At 50.0% G+C, this 20,279-nt stretch overlaps 1 protein-coding gene across 1 annotated transcript in view; it reads right to left on the reverse strand.

Annotated features, from left to right (window-relative positions):
* Positions 1–17,888: 17,888 nt before the first annotated feature.
* Positions 17,889–20,279, reverse strand: part of GNAT1 (G protein subunit alpha transducin 1) — a 34,257-nt gene continuing 31,866 nt past the window's right edge. Inside the window, exons 7-9 of the mRNA XM_063941405.1 lie at positions 19,200–19,353; positions 18,920–19,114; positions 17,889–17,976 (exon numbers count right to left, since the gene is read on the reverse strand). Of these exons, the coding sequence (XP_063797475.1) occupies positions 18,924–19,114; positions 19,200–19,353 (345 nt within the window). The 3' untranslated portion in view covers positions 17,889–17,976; positions 18,920–18,923. The remainder of the gene's footprint in view (positions 17,977–18,919; positions 19,115–19,199; positions 19,354–20,279) is intronic.

A 20,279-nucleotide genomic window follows, 5' to 3' on the forward strand; every position in this document is an offset into this window, starting at 1 on the left:
CTGGAGATACTCTGCCAACCACCTGCAGCTCCTACAGCACCAGCCGGGTATTTATCCAGAAATACTCTGCATACCACCTGCAGCTCCTACAGCACCAGCCGGGTATATTTATCTGGAGATACTCTGCCAACCACCTGCAGCTCCTACAGCACGAGCCGGGTATTTATCCAGAGATACTCTGCCAACCACCTGCGGGTGGTACAGCACCAGCCATTTATCCGGAAATACTCTGCCAACCACCTGCTGCTCCTACAGCACCAGCCGGGTATTTATCCAGAGATACTCTGCCAACCACCTGCGGGTGGTACAGCACCAGCCATTTATCCGGAAATACTCTGCCAACCACCTGCAGCTCCTACAGCACCAGTCGGGTATTTATCCGGAGATACTCTGCCAACCACCTGCGGGTTGTACAGCACCAGCCGGCTATTTATCCGGAAATACTCTGCCAACCACCTGCGGCTCCTACAGCATCAGCCGAGTATTTATCTGGAGATAGTCTGCCAACCACCCGCGGGTCGTACAGCACCAGCCGGGTATTTATCCGGAGATACTCTGCCAACCACCCGCGGGTCGTACAGCACCAGCCGGCTATTTATCCGGAAACACTCTGCCAACCACCTGCGGCTCCTACAGCACCAGCCGGGTATTTATCTGCAGATACTCTGCCAACCACCCGTGGGTCGTACATCACCAGCCGGGTATGATCCACTCTGTTTGAATTGACTGCAGTTTATTCATGATTTCAGTCTGAGCCCACAGACGCTGCTGGCATGTATTGCTTGCTCCATTGCATTTGTATGTGTTATATTATTCATACACTTTAGCCGCAATATTGCTTTGTTCTTATTGTTTTTATCATTTTATTGTTTTTATTGTTTCTGATATTCTGAGAATAAATTATCTTCTGTTTAACAGTCAGTATTGAAGTTCTGACTGCTTATTATATAAGAGAGCGCCAGAGGTAATACGTCTTCACCATAGTGCCACATTTCCATAAGCAGCCAGGAGTCATCGGCAGAGACCACGCCAGGAATCATCGGCAGAGACCACGCCAGGAGTCATCGGCAGAGACCACGCCAGGAGTCATCGGCAGAGACCACGCCAGGAGTCATCGGCAGAGACCACGCCAGGAGGCATCGGCAGAGACCACGCCAGGAGGCATCGGCAGAGACCACGCCAGGAGGCATCGGCAGAGACCACGCCAGGAGGCATCGGCAGAGACCACGCCAGGAGGTATCGGCAGAGACCACGCCAGGAACATGCACATCGAAGAATGGAGCACCGGGCTGGAAGTGAGCATGGCCTTGAGGCGAGACATAGCGGAAACATGGCGGTCCGGCCAGCACCATACAGCGTTGTTGTGCAGAGCCTGGCAGAGCTGTGACCTCACTGTAGTGTGGAGAAAGTGCTGAGGACGTCACTTATCTGTGTGGGTAGGTATTTGTTGGACAGCCGATGGCTTAGCAGAATCTGGCTCAGCACCCTCTGAAGTTAGGAGATGACCAACATATGGGACCTCGGTGACTGTCACTCTGTCAGGGATGGGTGTAGCTGTATGCCTCGACGGTGCATGCCGTGTTCTTCTGTGTGACCCCAAATGAGGATGCCATCCCCAATAATCTCACAATGGTATCCGTCGTAGAGATGCTTCATGCAACGTTGCCAGTGCATTAGCTGTAGGGCACTCGGAGGGGGGCACACCTGCCACAGGTGTCATGCCCATGGTGAGTGTGGATGAGTCCTCGTCCAGTGTGATCTGCCAGGATCCACATGTGGCACCCTGACTGGTAAATACTGCACCTTGGCATATCAGCTATTACTTACTTACAGCATTGAGAAGGTGACGCTTGGCTCAGACGCACGGGGTAAATGCAGATTCCTCCCGAACCATCTTTTATTTTACTGCAGCAGCCATAGCCTAAACCCACGGGGTGGCTTCTATCACTAGCGCAATGGCGCCCAGTGCAGTCATGTGATTTAACTCCGCTATCACTTTATCCTTCATGGCCAGAGGCACACGTCTGTGGGAGAAACAGTCTTGTCTATAGCATGTGGTAGGTGGCTGGGAGTACACCACTGGTATTACAACTGAACAGATCAGCAGTCATTTTACTCTGGAACATCCAGATGAACGGCATCAGCACTTATTAACCCCAGTTTTACGCAGTCTGACACACCTAGGAGCGTGTGACATGACCGTCCACTGGGGGTAATTCCAAGTTGATCGCAGCAGGAAATTTTTTAGCAGTTGGGCAAGACCATGTGCACTGAAGGGGGGCAGATATAACATGTGCAGAGAGAGTTAGATTTGGGTGGGGTGTATTCAAACTGAAATCTAAATTGCAGTGTAAAAATAAAGCAGCCAGTATTTACCCTGCACAGAAACAATATACCCCACCCAAATCTAACTCTCTCTGCACATGTTACATCTGCCCCCCCTGCAGTGCACATGGTTTTTCCCAATTGCTAACAAACTTGCTGCTGCGATCAACTCAGAATTACCCCCACTGTACGAAACTGCAGCGGGAAGTTCGTTGATTGCCGCGTGGCCACGGCCGTGGTCTTGGTTACCTGCCCACTAGAAATTGATTCACAGTGTGAGAGCCGTCAGGTGTTTTTCGGTTTGTGCGCTGGAGGAGGTCACGTGACATGATGTTACACTTGGTGCCAGTGTCAATTTTGATTGTGATACAATTGTGTCCTTATGTATCATGTTGGTGAATATTTCACCCTTTTTGGCCATGAGGTCAAAACTCTCACAGTAGAGACCGGTGTCTGGGGTGTTTTCTTTTCACTCAGGGCCGGCTCCAGGCATGTTCGACTAGAGCGGCCGCGCGGGGCGCCACTCTTACAGGGCGCCGCACGCTGCGGCCGCCATATTCCTGCCTGGAGCCAGCCTCTGTGTGTCCCACTCCCGGCCGCTTGTGTGCGCTATGCAGCGCGCTGTGCGGCGCCGGCGTCTGACGTTGGACGCCGGCGCCGCGCAGCGTGCATAGCGTGCAGACAGTTTCGATCCTCCGTCCGCGGCCCGCCCGCGCCCACAGCAGTATTCCCGGCTCCCAGCAGCACCGCAGTGTCAGTGACAGGTAAGTTAAAATCTGTCTGGCACTGTGTGGGGCCGTTTATGTTTCTGGCACTGTGGGGGCATTATTTTTCCGGCACTGTGGGGGCATTATTTTTCTGGCACTGTGAGGGCATATCTGCACTGTGGGGGCATTATTTTTCTGGCACTGTGGGGGCATATCTGCACTGTGGGGGCATTATTTTTCTGGCACTGTGGGGGCATATCTGCACTGTGGGGGCATTATTTTTCTGGCACTGTGGGGGCATTATTTTTCTGGCACTGTGGGGGCATATCTGCACTGTGGGGGCATTATTTTTCTGGCACTGTGGGGGCATATCTGCACTGTGGGGGCATTATTTTTCTGGCACTGTGGGGGCATATCTGCACTGTGGGGGCATTATTTTTCTGGCACTGTGGGGGCATATCTGCACTGTGGGGGCATTATTTTTCTGGTACTGTGGGGGCATATCTGCACTGTGGGGGCATTATGTTTCTGGCACAGTGGGGGCATTATGTTTCTGGCACTGTGGGGGCATATCTGCACTGTGGGGGCATTTATGTTTCTGGCACTGTGGGGGCATTTATGTTTCTGGCACTGTGGGGGCATTTATGTTTCTGGCACTGTGGGGGCATATCTGCACTGTGGGGGCTTTTATGTTTTGTGGCACGGCGGGCATTTATTTATCTGGCACTGTGGGGGCATTTATGTTTTGTGGCACTGGGGGCATTTATGGATCTGGCACTTATGTATCTGGCACTGTGGGGTCATTGATGCATCTGGCACTGTGGGGGCACTTATGTATCTGGCATTGTGTGGTCATTTATGTATCTGGCATTGTGGGGGCATTTATGTATCTGGCACTGGGGGCATATCTGCACTGTGTGGCCATTTATGTATCTGGCACTGCTGGGGGGCATGTCACGTGTAGCTGGCACTGCTGGGGGTATGTCACGTGTAGCTGGCACTGCTGGGGGGCATGTCACGTGTAGCTGGCACTGCTGGGGGGCATATCATGTAGTGTATCTACTAGGCGTCTGTGGCTAGGCAATGTGTCTATCGTGCGCTGCCTGGCGCAAAGTGTCTATCGTGCGCTGCCTGGCGCAAAGTGTCTATCGTGCTCTGCCTGGCGCAAAGTGTCTAACGTGCTCTGCCTGGCGCAAAGTGTATAGGAGGTTCTACCTGGTGCAAAGTGTATTAGCTGCACTACTATGTGGTGTAATGCGAATTGCCACTATTCTGTGGTCATGCACCTTCCCCACGAAGCAACGCCCCTAAATTTTTGCTGCGCGCCTTTGGCGCGCACTGTCCCTGCTTCAGCATGTGGGTGGAGGAGCACCAAGCATTACAGTATGTACATCATTTTGCCCTCCTTACTTAAAAATGTGCCCTCCTTGTGATCAGCACCCTGCCCTAAAACGTGAACACTATCATGTGTAGTTGGCACTGCTGGGGGTCTATTGTGAGTAGCTGGCACTGCTGCGGGGCATGTCATGTGTAGCTGGCACTGCTGCGGGGCATGTCATGTGTTGCTGGCACTACACTGGAGACATTGTGTGTAAGGAACACTACTGTGGCTGTTCTGCATAAGGCTGCTAATTGTGTGCATAGAGGGGGTGTGAAAAAATATATTTATTTATAGTTTAATAATATGAAGTTACGAGGCCACACCCACTTTCCCAGGAGGCCACGCCCACTTTTCACGAAGCGCGCGCGCCTTCGGCGCGCGCATAGGGGTTGGGGGGCGCTTTTACATTTTCTCGCTCAGGGTGCTAGTATGCCTGGAGCCGGCCCTGTTTTCACTGGTAAGTAAATCTCATCAAACTTTCTTATTAGTGTTTCTGGATCCTCCTGATCTTCCTCCTCTGAACAGACGAATGTGTCTGCTCTGTCAGCTCTGTCAGCGCCAGCTAGGCTGAGCATGGTAAATCCCTGGACCTTATTCACTTGTCTCAGAGTCCTGCACAGCAGAATATGCGCCATTCTTTATGGGTATTGGTGATCATTCTGAGTTGATCGCTCGCTAGCAGTTTTTAGCAGCCGTGCAAACGCTATGCCGCCGCCCACTGGGAGTGTATCTTAGCTTAGCAAAAGTGCGAACAAAGGGATCGCAGAGCGGCTACAAATTTTTTTGGTGCAGTTTCAGAGTAGCTTCAAACCTACTCAGCGCTTGCGATCACTTCAGACCACTCAGTTCCTGATTTGACGTCACAAACACGCCCTGCGTTCGCCCAGCCACGCCTGCGTTTTTCTGAACACTCCCTGAAAACGGTCAGTTGACACCCAGAAACGCCCTCTTCCTGTCAATCACTCTGCGGCTGCCAGTGCGACTGAAAAGCTTCGCTAGACTCTGTGTAAAACTACATCGTTCGTTGTTAAAGTACGCCACGCGTGCGCATTGCGCAGCATACGCATGCGCAGAAGTGCCTTTTTTTTGCATCATCTCTGCACAGCGAACAAATGCAACTAGCGAACAACTCGGAATGACCACCAATGGCTGCAGCAATTTGTTTCCTGTATTACAAAACTTACTGTGTAACAAATACTTCCTGTACGGCAATTATGTAATCCATATACAGCTGCATCTACTGCACTACAAGTCTCATCAGACTGCATTAACCCACATGCAACTTGCAAACAACATTGCTTCTGCTTTTCATCTGTTGTAAATGTATGTGCTGTAAGGCGTCTCCTGTAACTGTCATTTCCTATGTATGTGAAGTACATTGTGGATTAGATAGTGGACTGCTGTCTGTCTACCCGCACTGTGCAATCTATGGTCTGATTCAGTAAGGATTGCTAAGTAGCAGAATTTGCAATTCTTTGGATCGCATGCTGGGGTCCGCCCATCACAGGGCAAGGACGCCCAGCATGCTCTCAGCCGCCCCTTCCTTGACCTCGCTGAAATTGCGGTCACACCGCCGCCATTTTTCTGGTTACAGAGTCTGCGTGTGACTACACGTAGACGCTCCGATCACATCCACCGTTTGACTGGCACCGTCCGGGTTTCTCCCCCCCCCCCACTTTGGAAACAGAGCGTTGCCTCCCCCCACCCCGCAAACGCCTCTGCCTGGTTGACAGACAGAAGCGACCGCGTATTGTTGATCAATTAGCATTTCAATCATGTGACCAGACTCAGATGTAGGCCTGTATCTTAATCAGACATAGTATTTCTTTAAGGGGGTTACACACGGAGAGATCTCTGTGTGTCTACCCTACAGCGGTAACGATGCGCGGCCCCGCTGGACCTTCTCACCCGTCCTACCTATGACTAATATGGGTTCGATATGATTTACCGCAGCACGGGCAATATACCGGCGGCGGTATGCATACACGCACGCAGGGGGGGTCCGAGTACCAGGACCCCCCCCCCCCTCCGCCCACCGATCCATCGGCGCAGGTTACCGATTATTAATATTTAAAAGGGCGCACAGTCCCCCTCAGGCGTGTCTACTTCCTTGGAGCTTTGACGCAGCTATGGTGGCTGGATGAGGCTGACCCTGCAGGTGTGTGTTTCCCGTGTCAGGGGTGCCGGCGGCCGCAGCGGGGCGGAGGGGTAGCCCTATCTGATGTGCCAGTAGCCGCTGTAGGAAACTAGAATGCGTTGTGTGTGGTGTGTGTGTATGCCCCGGATATGTGTGTGTGTGGATATGCAGTGCGTGCGTGTATGCCCTCTGTGTGTTTGTAAGTATGCTGTATGCATGTATGTATGTATGGTGTGCGTGTGTGTGTGTGTGTGTGTGTGTGTGTGTGTGTGTGTGTGTGACACTGTGTGTGTATGTGGTGTGTGGACATGCAGTGCGTGCGTGTATGCCCTCTGTGTGTTTGTAAGTATGCTGTATGCATGTATGTATGTATGGTGTGTGTGTGTGTGTGTGTGTGTGTGTGTGTGTGTGTGTGTGTGTGTGACACTGTGTGTGTATGTGGTGTGTGGACATGCAGTGCATGCGTGTATGCCCTCTGTGTGTTTGTAAGTATGCTGTATGCATGTATGTATGTATGCTGTGTGTGTGTGTGTGTGTGTGTGTGTGTGTGTGTGTGTGTGTGTGTGTGACACTGTGTGTGTATGTGGTGTGTGGACATGCAGTGCATGCGTGTATGCCCTCTGTGTGTTTGTAAGTATGCTGTATGCATGTATGTATGCTGTGTGTGTGTGGTGTGTGTGTGTGTGTGTGTGTGTGTGTGTGTGTGTGTGTGTGTGTGTGTGTGTGTGTGTGTGTGTGTGACACTGTGTGTGTATGTGGTGTGTGGACATGCAGTGCATGCGTGTATGCCCTCTGTGTGTTTGTAAGTATGCTGTATGCTATGTGTGTGTGTGTGTGTGTGTGTGTGTGTGTGTGTGTGTGTGTGTGTGTGACACTGTGTGTGTATGTGGTGTGTGGACATGCAGTGCATGCGTGTATGCCCTCTGTGTGTTTGTAAGTATGCTGTATGCATGTATGTATGTATGCTGTGTGTGTGTGTGTGTGTGTGTGTGTGTGTGTGTGTGTGACACTGTGTGTGTATGTGGTGTGTGGACATGCAGTGCATGCGTGTATGCCCTCAGTGTGTTTGTAAGTATGCTGTATGCATGTATGTATGGTGTGTGTGTGTGTGTGTGTGTGTGTGACACTGTGTGTGTGACACTGTGTGTGTATGTGGTGTGTGGACATGCAGTGCATGCGTGTATGCCCTCTGTGTGTTTGTAAGTATGCTGTATGCATGTATGCTATGTGTGTGTGTGTGTGTGTGTGTGTGTGTGTGTGTGTGGTGTGTGTGTGTGTGTGTGTGTGTGTGTGTGTGTGTGTGTGTGTGTGTGTGTGCAACAGTCTGCATGTGATGGCGCCCAGGCTGTGTTATTAGTGAAGTAAGCGCTGGATTCCTTGTACTATGGGGGTCATTCCGAGTTGTTCGCTCGCAAGCGGATTTTAGCAGATTTGCTCATGCTAAGCCGCCGCCTACTGGGAGTGAATCTTAGCATCTTAAAATTGCGAACGATGTATTCGCAATATTGCGATTACACACTTTGTAGCAGTTTCTGAGTAGCTTCACACTTACTCGGCATCTGCGATCAGTTCAGTGCTTGTCGTTCCTGGTTTGACGTCACAAACACTCCCAGCGTTCGCCCAGACACTCCCCCGTTTCTCCAGCCACTCCTGCGTTTTTTCCGGAAACGGTAGCGTTTTTTCCCACACGCCCATAAAACGGCCTGTTTCCGCCCAGTAACACCCATTTCCTGTCAATCACATTACGATCGCCAGACCGATGAAAAAGCCGTGAGTAAAATTCCTAACTGCATAGCAAATTTACTTGGCGCAGTCGCAGTGCGGACATTGCGCATGCGCATTAAGCGGAAAATCGCTGCGATGCGAAGATTTTTACCGAGCGAACAACTCGGAATGAGGGCCTATATATATATATCTACTATACAAAAGCAGAAATGTGTCCATCTGTTTTCCCATACAAATCCACAGTTTACAAGCGAAGATCGTGACATTTTACATACCAGCGTATTAAAACACGTCGGAGGCAACTAAAACAATTAGAAATCCCTAGCACCCCTGGGGGGGAAGGAGGGGAGACAGCAGCACAGAGTATATCAGGAGACAGCATAACTCCGGAATTGCTGGAGCAATGTACTCAAAAATTGGTACACCTATGCCTTACACTCTGGCAACAAACACTGTGGGGTAACACAACACTAGCACCACCTAGGGGTGAGCCAGCAGCACAGAGTATATCAGGACATGCAGAGACTGCGCGCGCTCCCAGAAAGGGGGCATGGCCTATGAAAAGGGGGCGTGGCTTTGTGGAGGACCCGCAATTGCGAGCCACGCCCCGTTTTCATCAGTGAGGGGGTATGCCCAGCGCTCCGTGAGCTGCTGGCATGCCCCCTCTCCTCCTGTCTGCACTGAATAGACACTGTGCGCATGCACCCAGCGTCTATTCACCGCGAGTGCAGGAGCCTCCCAACTGCCCCCCCACCACGGGACACTGCGGCCCGAGGGACAGACCTAAAAACACGGAACTGTCCCGTGAAAATCGGGACAGTTGGGAGGAATGCTGAGAGTTATACAGTGGGAGGAGCAGGGTCCCCAGCAGCACAGAGTATATCAGGAGATGAGGGATGTGTCAGTGATGACAGGGCTGCATGTGACAGAGGCAGTGCCATGATGTGAGGAGGGGAATGGAGGCAGCAGGAAGTCACAGACTGAGAGTTATATAGTGGGAGGAGCAGGGTCCCCAGCAGCACAGAGTATATCAGGAGATAAGTGATGTGTCAGTGAGGACAGGGCTGCATGTGACAGGGGCAGTGACATGATGTGAGGAGGGGAATGGAGGCAGCAGGAAGCCACAGACTGAGAGTTATATAGTGGGAGGAGCAGGGTCCCCAGCAGCACAGAGTACATCAGGAGATGAGTGATGTGTCAGTGAGGACAGGGCTGCATGTGACAGGGGCAGTGACATGATGTGAGGAGGGGAATGGAGGCAGCAGGAAGCCACAGACTGAGAGTTATATAGTGGGAGGAGCAGGGTCCCCAGCAGCACAGAGTATATCAGGAGATGAGTGATGTGTCAGTGAGGACAGGGCTGCATGTGACAGGGGCAGTGACATGATGTGAGGAGGGGAATGGAGGCAGCAGGAAGCCACAGACTGAGAGTTATATAGTGGAAGGAGCAAGGTCCCCAGCAGCACAGAGTATATCAGGAGATGCGTGATGTGTCAATGAGGACAGAGCTGCATGTGACAGGGGCAGTGACATGATGTGAGGAGGGGAATCGAGGCAGCAGGAAGCCACAGACTGAGAGTTGTATAGTGGGAGGAGCAGGGACCCTTGGGCATACTTACCTACTTTCTGGCAGCTCTCTCCGGGAGAGAGCTGCCAGGACGGCTCAATGGAGGGGCTGGGCTGGAAAATGACGAGAGGAGGGGGCGGGGAGGAGGGGGAACGGGGCGTGGCGGAGGAGGGGCAGAGGCGGAACGAGGGCAGGGTTGCAGAGTTACACCGTTAAACCAGGCCCCCCGCTCTGTAATGCCGCTATAACCGGCATTTTACAGCAGGGGGCATGACTATGATGACGCGATTCTTGTTGAACCGCGTCATCTACTGTCCGGACTGCCCACTTTACTCTCAAAGTGGGCGGCCGGGCAGGGGGTAACTTAAAAACCGGGAGACTTGTCTGCTCTTCCGTGGGGCCGGGAGGGCAGAGCCGGCCTTAGGCATAGGCAAACTAGGCAAATGCCTATGGCATTTGGTATGCTTAGGGGCACCAGCAGCTTCTGCTGATTAAAATGATATGCGGCATGCCTATATTCTGTGTGTGACTGCGGCTGTATCTGCCTACGAAATGCTACATTGCAGTGTAGTCCTGGAAATCACTGTAATGTAGCATTTCATATGCAGATATAGCGGCAGTCGCACACAGAATATAGGCATGCTGCATATCATTTTAATCAGAAGCTGCTTGTGCATCCTAGCCACATAGTAATGCAAATAAGATGCATTTTAATAAACAAATGCGCCCGACGTTAGCAGAGCTGCCAGCTGACTCATGCCAGGCATCTCCTGCAGAACTAGCGGCGGTTCTAGGGGGCACCAGCCAAAATCTTGCCTAGGGCATCATATTGGTTAGGGCCGGCTCTGCGGGAGGGTCACCCGATTTTCGGGAGCCTCCCGGCCATTCCGGGAGAGTAGGCAAGTATGCCCTTGGGGGACCAAAAAGGGGTCCGGTCACTACACAAAGTGCATCAGGGAAGCAAGATATACCTATATACTAGATCTCCAACCAACGTAAATTAACGAACTATCATTCTAATTTCCCATCCTCATCCTGTAGTGAAGCGCGGGTACTCAGCTATCTACTATGTTATTTATACTGTGTGTTTAATATTTACATTTGTTTTTGTAAACAGACATTCTTAAATTCCCGGGCAACGCTGTGTACTCCAGCTAGTATGTATATATATATATATATAGATATAGATATATATGTTTATATTTCAGATCCTCTGCCTTGCAAGAATCAGGCAACCCTCCATGGACTTGTGCAGCAGCTGCAGCTCTCCTCAGCCCTCACACTCTGCTGTGTACTGGGCTACACTGCGGCCATGGAGGTGCTTAAAATACTATTTTTTTCAGTATTTCTTTCTAAGGGTACATGACCACACCTCCTGTGGTTAGGCCACACCCCTGGAAAAGTACCTGGGCCCAGCTTGGCTCTCGACTGCCCTGGTCATGTGAATACCCAGAGGAAGGCACGCTGACAATACAAGATCTGTTTATTGAGTGCCCATTCTAAATGCAAATATTCTACATCCTATTCCTGTCCGGATTTGACGTCATACACCCGCCCAGCGAACGCCCAGCCACGCCTGCTTTTTTGCAAACACTCCCTGAAAACGGTCAGTTGACACCCAGTAAAACTTCTCTAGAACCTGAGCACAACCACAAAGAGCTTTGTACCCGTGCGTCACGCGTGAGCATTGCGGGGCATACACATGTGCGGAAATGCCGATTTTTCACCTGATCGCTGCGCTGTGAAAATCGGCAGCGAGCGATCAACTCGGAATGACCCCCATGGACTGCAGTTTAATTGTAGGCTACCAGGCCCCTTTCTTTCCGGAATATCACAGCGGCCATCTCTCCCTCCTTACCAGGGGAAGTACCGGGACTACACAATATGCAATTGGCGTCCATGGAAATTTCCCTAAGGTCAGCTGAATCAGAGCTTGTCTCTGTGCAGGTTAGATGCAGTTCTGTTATCAGATGTAAACGGTGCCATGATGGGGGTTGTAGGTCCTCCAGGCGTCCGCCTGCGGCGGCTCAGCCCCAGCGTCCGCCAGGTAACTGCAGGATGTTGTACAATTAACCCTTAGTATGCCCATGGCCTGTCTGATGTGGTTCTGAAACACTGTGTGGTCACGCCACGTTGCCCCTCTGCATTTATGAGGCTGTTCGCCTGTCACGGTTGTGTTTACATTTATAGTTTTCTCACCAACACACAAAGGGACAGAGTCCTATAAATACCAAAAGTGTGTCAAACATACATTGTGCCTCCCGCCCCCGTCACACCCCCCATCACAGGCTCACATGTCCCACGATAAACACAGGCCTCCCAGTTACTCCCCTCAGCTGTGTGCTGCTATTGGCTGGTAGCTGTCCCTGACCTGAGCCAGCCTTTTCTGTCATCCCAGTACTGGACATTCAGCGGGGGACTGAGAGCCGGACTCCCAGCATGCACTGCTCCTATTTGAGCGAATGTTTATACGTTATATGCATTCAGTTGTCACGCAGTGTCCTCTATGGCTGAGGGACACCGGTTCCAAGCATTCTGCGTGTCATATAACAAGGTACCAGGCCCAGATTTTAAAGATCTGTCTCAGAAAATTTCACTTTTTTCCATATTGACCAACTACATACTGTAATACAGTTGTTCTTTTTCTACATGTAAATGCAGGTGTGACCATAGTGAGAGCATGCATCAGACTGCAGGTTGTGATGGCTTCTGTCAGATTGCAGAGGGATCGCTTGCACCCTGTACAGGGCTACCTTACCAAGCGCATGCATAGGAGCGATGTGGCCGCTTGGCATACGGGCAAACATACGCATCTACGGGGTCATTCCGAGTTGATCGCTAGCTGCATTCGTTCGCTGTGTAGCGATGAGGCAAAAAAACGGCACTTCTGCGCATGCGTATGTGGCGCAATGCGCACGCGCGTTGTACTATTACAACAAACAATGTAGTTTCACACAGGGTCTAGCGATGTTTTTCAGTCGCACTGCTGGCCACGGAGTGATTGACAGGAAGTGGGAGTTTCTGGATGTCAACTGACCGTTTTCAGGGAGTGTTAGGAAAAACGCAGGCGTGCCAGAAAAAACGCAGGCGTGGCTGGGCGAATGCAGGGCGTGTTTGTGCCGTCAAATCCGGAACTGAATGGTCTGAAGTGATCACAAGCGCTGAGTAGGTTTTGAGATACTCTGAAACTGCACAAAAAAAGTTTGCAGCTGCTCTGCGATCCTTTCATTCGCACTTCTGCTAAGCTAAGATACACTCTCAGAGGGCGACGGCATAGCGTTTGCACGGCTGCTTCAAACTGCTAGCGAGCGATCAACTCGGAATGACCCCCTAGTTCCATGAGGGCAACTTGCGTGCAAACCCACATTTGGCACAGCTATGGCTGGCACGCTCAGTACATGTACAATGCAGACTCAGCTCCGCCGTTTGGGCTCTGCCCCCAATCTCTCTCTCTATCTTCCCACTGCGCCTCCTTTGTGTCTGATCCTCACATCTCACATAAACGTCACTTTCATTAGTGTTTGCAGTCAGTGGATTCTCTCTGATTACAGCGACACTGTTATTACCGTGGATTGCAGTGCCGGAGATGTGACGTGAACTGCAAGCTGTGTTTTTTCATTTGTGTCTGCCATCTGCCAAGTCTTAGCATGTCTGCATTACATACATGCCAGCTTAGTACACGCATGTGTAACACAATCAGCAGAGCCAGATTAAGTAAGTACCCCCGGGCCCCCCTTGTCTCCAGGGCCCCCCTTCCCTGGCTGTAGCTACTCTGCCCCAGCTCTGATGCTGCTGCCTCCCCTCTCCAGCCTCCACTGCCAGCAGCAGCATCTCTCCTAACAGTAGCGGAGGCCGGAGATTACAGATAAGCCAGAACGGTTATGGCTAAATTCAAGTTGGCGAAAGGACTTGGTGGCTCACCGGGTTACTAAGGGGAGTAGTTGATGGCGTGGATAGTGACACCCGGATCTTCTGCATCAATGCCCTGATCTCCTGCTGCTGGGAGCATCCCAGACTCCTCTGTGTCCGGCCACTTCCACACGGGGAAGGGGGGACACAGTCGCACATGAGATGGAATTTGCAGAAACTGGTCCCAGGCACTCGTGTCCTAAAAGTTATCAGATCTCAGTGTATATGAAAATACATTTGTTTCACCTTCGCTCTCAGAAGGAGACATGCATGAACAATGACAGCGCTGCCTCTGTATATTCCAAAGTAACATCTGTCTCTCACTAAGTCCTGTGCCTGCATAGCAACTATTCTATAGTGTTAGGTCCTGTGTCTGCATAGCAACCATTCTATAGTGTTAGGGCCTGTGTCTGCATAGCAACCATTCTATAGTGTTAGGGCCTGTGTCTGCATAGCAACTATTCTATAGTGTTAGGGCCTGTGTCTGCATAGCAACCATTCTATAGTGTTAGGGCCTGTGTCTGCATAGCAACTATTCTATAGTGTTAGGTCCTGTGTCTGCATAGCAACCATTCTATAGTGTTAGGGCCTGTGTCTGTATAGCAACTATTCTATAGTGTTAGGTCCTGTGTCTGCATAGCAACCATTCTATAGTGTTAGGGCCTGTGTCTGTATAGCAACTATTCTATAGTGTTAGGTCCTGTGTCTGCATAGCAACCATTCTATAGTGTTAGGGCCTGTGTCTGTATAGCAACTATTCTATAGTGTTAGGTCCTGTGTCTGTATAGCAACTATTCTATAGTGTTAGGTCCTGTGTCTGCATAGCAACCATTCTATAGTGTTAGGTCCTGTGTCTGCATAGCAACTATTCTATAGTGTTAGGGCCTGTGTCTGCATAGCAACCATTCTATAGTGTTAGGTCCTGTGTCTGTATAGCAACTATTCTATAGTGTTAGGTCCTGTGTCTGCATAGCAACTATTCTATAGTGTTAGGGCCTGTGTCTGCATAGCAACCATTCTATAGTGTTAGGTCCTGTGTCTGCATAGCAACCATTCTATAGTGTTAGGTCCTGTGTCTGCATAGCAACCATTCTATAGTGTTAGGTCCTGTGTCTGCATAGCAACCATTCTATAGTGTTAGGTCCTGTGTCTGCATAGCAACCATTCTATAGTGTTAGGTCCTGTGTCTGCATAGCAACCATTCTATAGTGTTAGGTCCTGTGTCTGCATAGCAACCATTCTATAGTGTTAGGTCCTGTGTCTGCATAGCAACCATTCTATAGTGTTAGGTCCTGTGCCTGCATAGCAACCATTCTATAGTGTTAGGGCCCGTGCCTGCATAGCAACCATTCTATAGTGTAAGGGCCCGTGCCTGCATAGCAACCATTCTATAGTGTAAGGGCCCGTGCCTGCATAGCAACCATTCTATAGTGTTAGGTCCTGTGCCTGCATAGCAACCATTCTATAGTGTTAGGGCCTGTGCCTGCATAGCAACCATTCTATAGTGTTAGGGCCCGTGCCTGCATAGCAACCATTCTATAGTGTTAGGGCCCGTGCCTGCATAGCAACCATTCTATAGTGTTAGGGCCTGTGCCTGCATAGCAACCATTCTATAGTGTTAGGGCCGTGCCTGCATAGCAACCATTCTATAGTGTAAGGGCCCGTGCCTGCATAGCAACCATTCTATAGTGTTAGGGCCGTGCCTGCATAGCAACCATTCTATAGTGTTAGGGCCTGTGTCTGCATAGCAACCATTCTATAGTGTTAGGGCCTGTGTCTGCATAGCAACCATTCTATAGTGTTAGGGCCTGTGTCTGCATAGCAACCATTCTATAGTGTTAGTGCCTGCATAGCAACTATTCTATAGTGTTAGTTAGAGCCCATACCACGGGCTACAATATGGGATGGAGAAGTTGGGGGACATGATTGTAGCACCAAGCCCCCTGTACCTCCCACTTCTAAGCAGGTGCTTTCAGCAGGCAGGCATGGGGAAATGGTGGGAAATGCTTGCCAAAGGCGGGGACAAGGATGGTGCACAGTGCACATGGGGAAAAGGAGAGGCAGGAGTGGGGCTGAGGTAGGTGTGTGTGGTAGGTTCTCAGAGCTTTAGCTACACTAGGCATCACGCTGTATGACACTTGGGCCTCATTCAGAGGTGGCCGTAATTTTCACGTTGCACACAAGCAGCGCACAAGCGGCGGTAGTTTTAGGTCTGTGCATGTGTCCAAGCCACAGTGCAAGCATGCATATGTCACATCCTGCGCAGTGCTTACGTGGAGCCTAGGGCAACAGTACAACTGCGCAATTCAGTGCGAGCGCACATGTTTCAGATAATGGGGGAGATTCAAATGTTTCAAAAATCAGTTGGGAGTCAGTTTTTTCCTATCTAATAGACAGGAAAAAAAAGACACCCAACCAACTTTTCAAACATTTGAATTCCACCCAATGTGTCCTTTATTGCACGCTTAATGTGGCCAATTCCTGGTTTACGTTCATCTCACGTTTGCTGAACTGCACATGCGTAGATCGGGTCCTGCGCTGTGATTGTCATGCAGCGGCGGTTTGGGGGCGTAGCAGGGGCGGCGATGGAGAACATTTTCGAGGCCTGGCGAAACCTCTGTATGCTTCTTGCAGCTGCACTGGCCCCGGAGGCGTGATGATACTGGTTATCCCGAGTAACTCGTGAGATGCTCAGATGACCGATGTTCATGCAGATGTCTATTCACACAAGACGCCTCCTGCGGCATTTGCATATTATCGCACAGCGGCTGCGCAGACTGGCACAATGCAATGCCGGTGTATAAATCACACGGTGATGACTGAGCGTGGGAGCATGGAATCCATGTGCTGAACCTCTGCTGCCATCTAGTGGACATTTCACGGCTCAGACGCACAAAGTGCCACAGACGCTATGCACTGGTAATCTTAAACATAGAAACAGAGAATTTGACGGCAGATAAGAACCACTTGGCCCATCTAGTCTGCCCCCTTTTTTTTTTTATCCTTTAGGCAATCTCTTATCCAAAGCCACATCCCCCTCCCACAGTCATGGGGGCCTCTTTATTAAATGACTGTTGTGGACAGACCCCTGTAAATGGAAGTTTTCAGAAGTTTGACACATTATTTAAAGTGCTGTGGGCAATCATTATGCGGGAACTGCAGCGGGTAGTAGAGATATCTGCGGCAGTCATTGCCATCACAATATAATAATGATCTATAGGGTATCTATCATCTATAGGCTCCCCTGAGAACAGACCTTCTAATGGCCCCAGCCAATAAGAAAACACGCATCGTGTGACATCATTCCGCCTAACAACGGCATTTAATTAATGTATAAGAACTCTGGATAGCACATCTATAGTCTAACTGTACAGTGAGCGGCTGACCGTGGATGGGGCTCTGTGGGATACATACATACAGGACAAACCCCCTATAGGAGTCATTGTCAGGGGGCCACCCAATGTGTAACCTTCTACAGGACTCTCTGTACAGCCTCACCAGTATATACAGATAACAGGACAGGTTCTGGAGTGCTAAATGCATAGAACGGGGGTTCAGAGCTGTGTTTGTATAAAAGTGGAATGAGGGCTGATATTATTACATGGCCATTGCAGATACAGTGAGCCTCCTAATCTCTGGGTGCTAGTATTATATGACCAGCACTGACGCTCAGGGACTATTCCAGGGCCACATCTTGGGGTGTTTTCCAGTCTGCTACAAAAGTGCATTATAAACAGGCTAGCAGCCCCCCACCTGGATCTGCCCCCATTTCTGGACCAGAGAGGTCATCAATGTCTGTATCTCTCCATGGTCACTGACGTGCAGCACTGGACAGGTCTTATGGCGTTTGCAGGTGGCGTTTGCGTTCCTCAGGCAGACAATCTGGTGGACGCTAACACAGTAATTTGTACATTATAGCGGTATTATGCAGGAGGGAAGCTGTACAGTGGATATCTACATGGATTGCTGTGTCTGGACACATATTACCGATGGTGATGTGACGTACAACGCTCTCGCTGGGAAGGATTACTAGCAATGACTGCAATGTTATTAGACAGTTGGCGCTACTGAGGGCTTATTCTCTACAACCCTCTACTTTCTGCTGTATAAAAACAATAGAACAGGTGCAGCATCATTCCGGTGGCTCCATCGCTGTGAGGCTCAGTGAGCTCGTGGGGCAAGAGGACGGCACGGGCAAAACCCTCCGATGAAATTCTGCGGCGGTCTGTCAGAGAGAGACATGAACAGAAGGTGAGGACGGAGCTGTGACAATCACACCCTGCAAACATCCACGCCCGCAATGCAACCACCATTCTGTGACTTTGGGCCTAATTCTGAGTTGATCGCAGCAGCAAATTTGCTAGCAGTTGGGCAAATCTATGTGCACTGCAAGGAGGGGGGGGGGGAGATGTAACATGTGCAGAGAGAGGTTAGATTTGGGTGGGGTGTGTTCAAACTGAAATCTAAATTGCAAAGTAAAAATAAAGCAGCCAGTATTTGCCCTGCACAGAAACAACATAACCCACCTAAATCTAACTCTCTCAGCACATGTTACATCTGCCCCCCCCCCCCCCCTGCAGTGCACATGGTATTGCCCAGCTGCTAACAACTTTGCTGCTGCGTTCAACTCTGAATTATCCCCTTTATATACACCCATCTTTATTGGAAGAGTGAGGCCTTGTATTGTAAGATGTATGGATCAGTGGCAGAGCGGCGTGAACTAGAGAATCTTCTCTTGGGACAAGTGGGGGGGGGGGGGGGGCTGATAAGAACAATAATAAAGTGCTTAGGCCATCTGAAGCATTATGGTAAAGGATAAATTAATTCCTGAAACAATAAAAAAAAAAAAAATCAGTGCTGCTTCATCCCCAGCGCTACTGGCCCGACCAAGTAAAGGTTAAATTACCACTTTGCCTGGCCACTCTCTGCAGAAATGTGCAGCAAGCGCCAATGCTATCGCCAGCGGTTACCACTGAAACAAAAAAAAAAACATATGCATGTAAGAGCCAATAACACCCTAGACCCCTGAATGGACACTAAACACTCCCCAGTCTGTCCCCGAGAGACACCTGTAGAAGGTTTATAGGGAACCTAATCAGGGGCTTCTGCCTGGCTGTTGGGAAAGACATTATTGTGTGTGGAGTGAGGGACCGCCATGGGGTCCATACCTCCTTAGAACAGGCCGCAGTCCTTCAGGTTCTCTTTGATGATAATGTCTGTGACCGCATCAAACACAAACTTTACGTTCTCTGTGTCGGTGGCGCAGGTCATGTGGCTGTAGATTTCCTTCACGTCTCGTTGCATGTTCAGTTCCAGAAACTGAGTCTTGATGTAGTTCCCGGCATCCTCATATGTGTTTGGACCTGTGTGACAAGATTAAAACACTCACAATTGGGGCGGATGTACAAAGTGTAGGACAGTCTCCCTGCCCGGGATTGCACCGCTCACCGTCATAGTCTGGGAAGCAGATGCTCAGGTGGGCCTTCTTGATCTTTTCTGTGAACACATCTTTCTTGTTGAGGAAAAGTACAATGGAGGTAGCGGCGAAGTAACGGTGGTTACAGATACTGTTGAAGAGGTGCAGGCTTTCATGCATTCGGTTCTGCGAGAGGAGAAAGTGTGCAGCAGATTACAGCCAGACCCAGGTCTGCCTTCTAGCCAGATACATGTAACATTATGTGTGTGTTCTGCATTGTGTAGTGCTTGGGGCCTGGTGCAACTGTATAGAAGTGTACTATGCCAATGCACAGCAATCATCCCCTATTGTTCCTTACTCAGTGTCATTCCCCAGACAGTGAGATCTCGGCTAGGGATTTGTCCATGTAACTCTGGCTCCATCTTTGTATAACTGGAAAAATGCACAAGTCAACCTTTCTGGTTCCGGATGCATCTGTCTTCCTCTATAAATTAATATCCGATAGATCGTAAGCTCTCATGCACAAGGTCCCATCTACCCTCTGTCTCATGTTCGCAGTCGCTCCTCAACCTTACCTGTGATTGTTTTGTATTATTTGTGTTGAGAGTTTTGTGGCATCTTACGAAAAAAGGATGATGATGTACTAAAGGATCTTTGTGAAGTACAATAGAATTGTGTCAGGGAGTCACTTCATACTTTGGGGTGTGGGTCGCCCCTATTATAAAGAATGGAGCAAACAGCACCCAGAGTAATCTCTCCGTCAGAAACTCAGGGCCTAATTCAGACCTGATCGCAGCAGCAAAATCTTTCTCTAATGGGCAAAACCATGTGCAGTGCAGGTGGGGCAGATGTAACATGTGCAGAGAGAGTTAGATTTGGGTGGGTTATATTGTTTATGTGCAGGGTAAATACTGCCTGCTTTATTTTGACACTGCAATTTAGATTTCAGTTTGAGCACACCCCACCCAAATCGAACTCTCTCTGCACATGTTACATCTTCCCCACCTGCACTGCAAATGGTTTTGCCCATTAGAGAAAAACTTTGCTGTTGTGATCAGGTCTGAATTAGGCCCACTGTCCGTACAAATTGCAATCTAATGACGCCTCCTTTC

This window comes from Pseudophryne corroboree, chromosome 9 (genome assembly GCF_028390025.1).
Source record: "Pseudophryne corroboree isolate aPseCor3 chromosome 9, aPseCor3.hap2, whole genome shotgun sequence".
NCBI lineage: Eukaryota > Metazoa > Chordata > Amphibia > Anura > Myobatrachidae > Pseudophryne > Pseudophryne corroboree.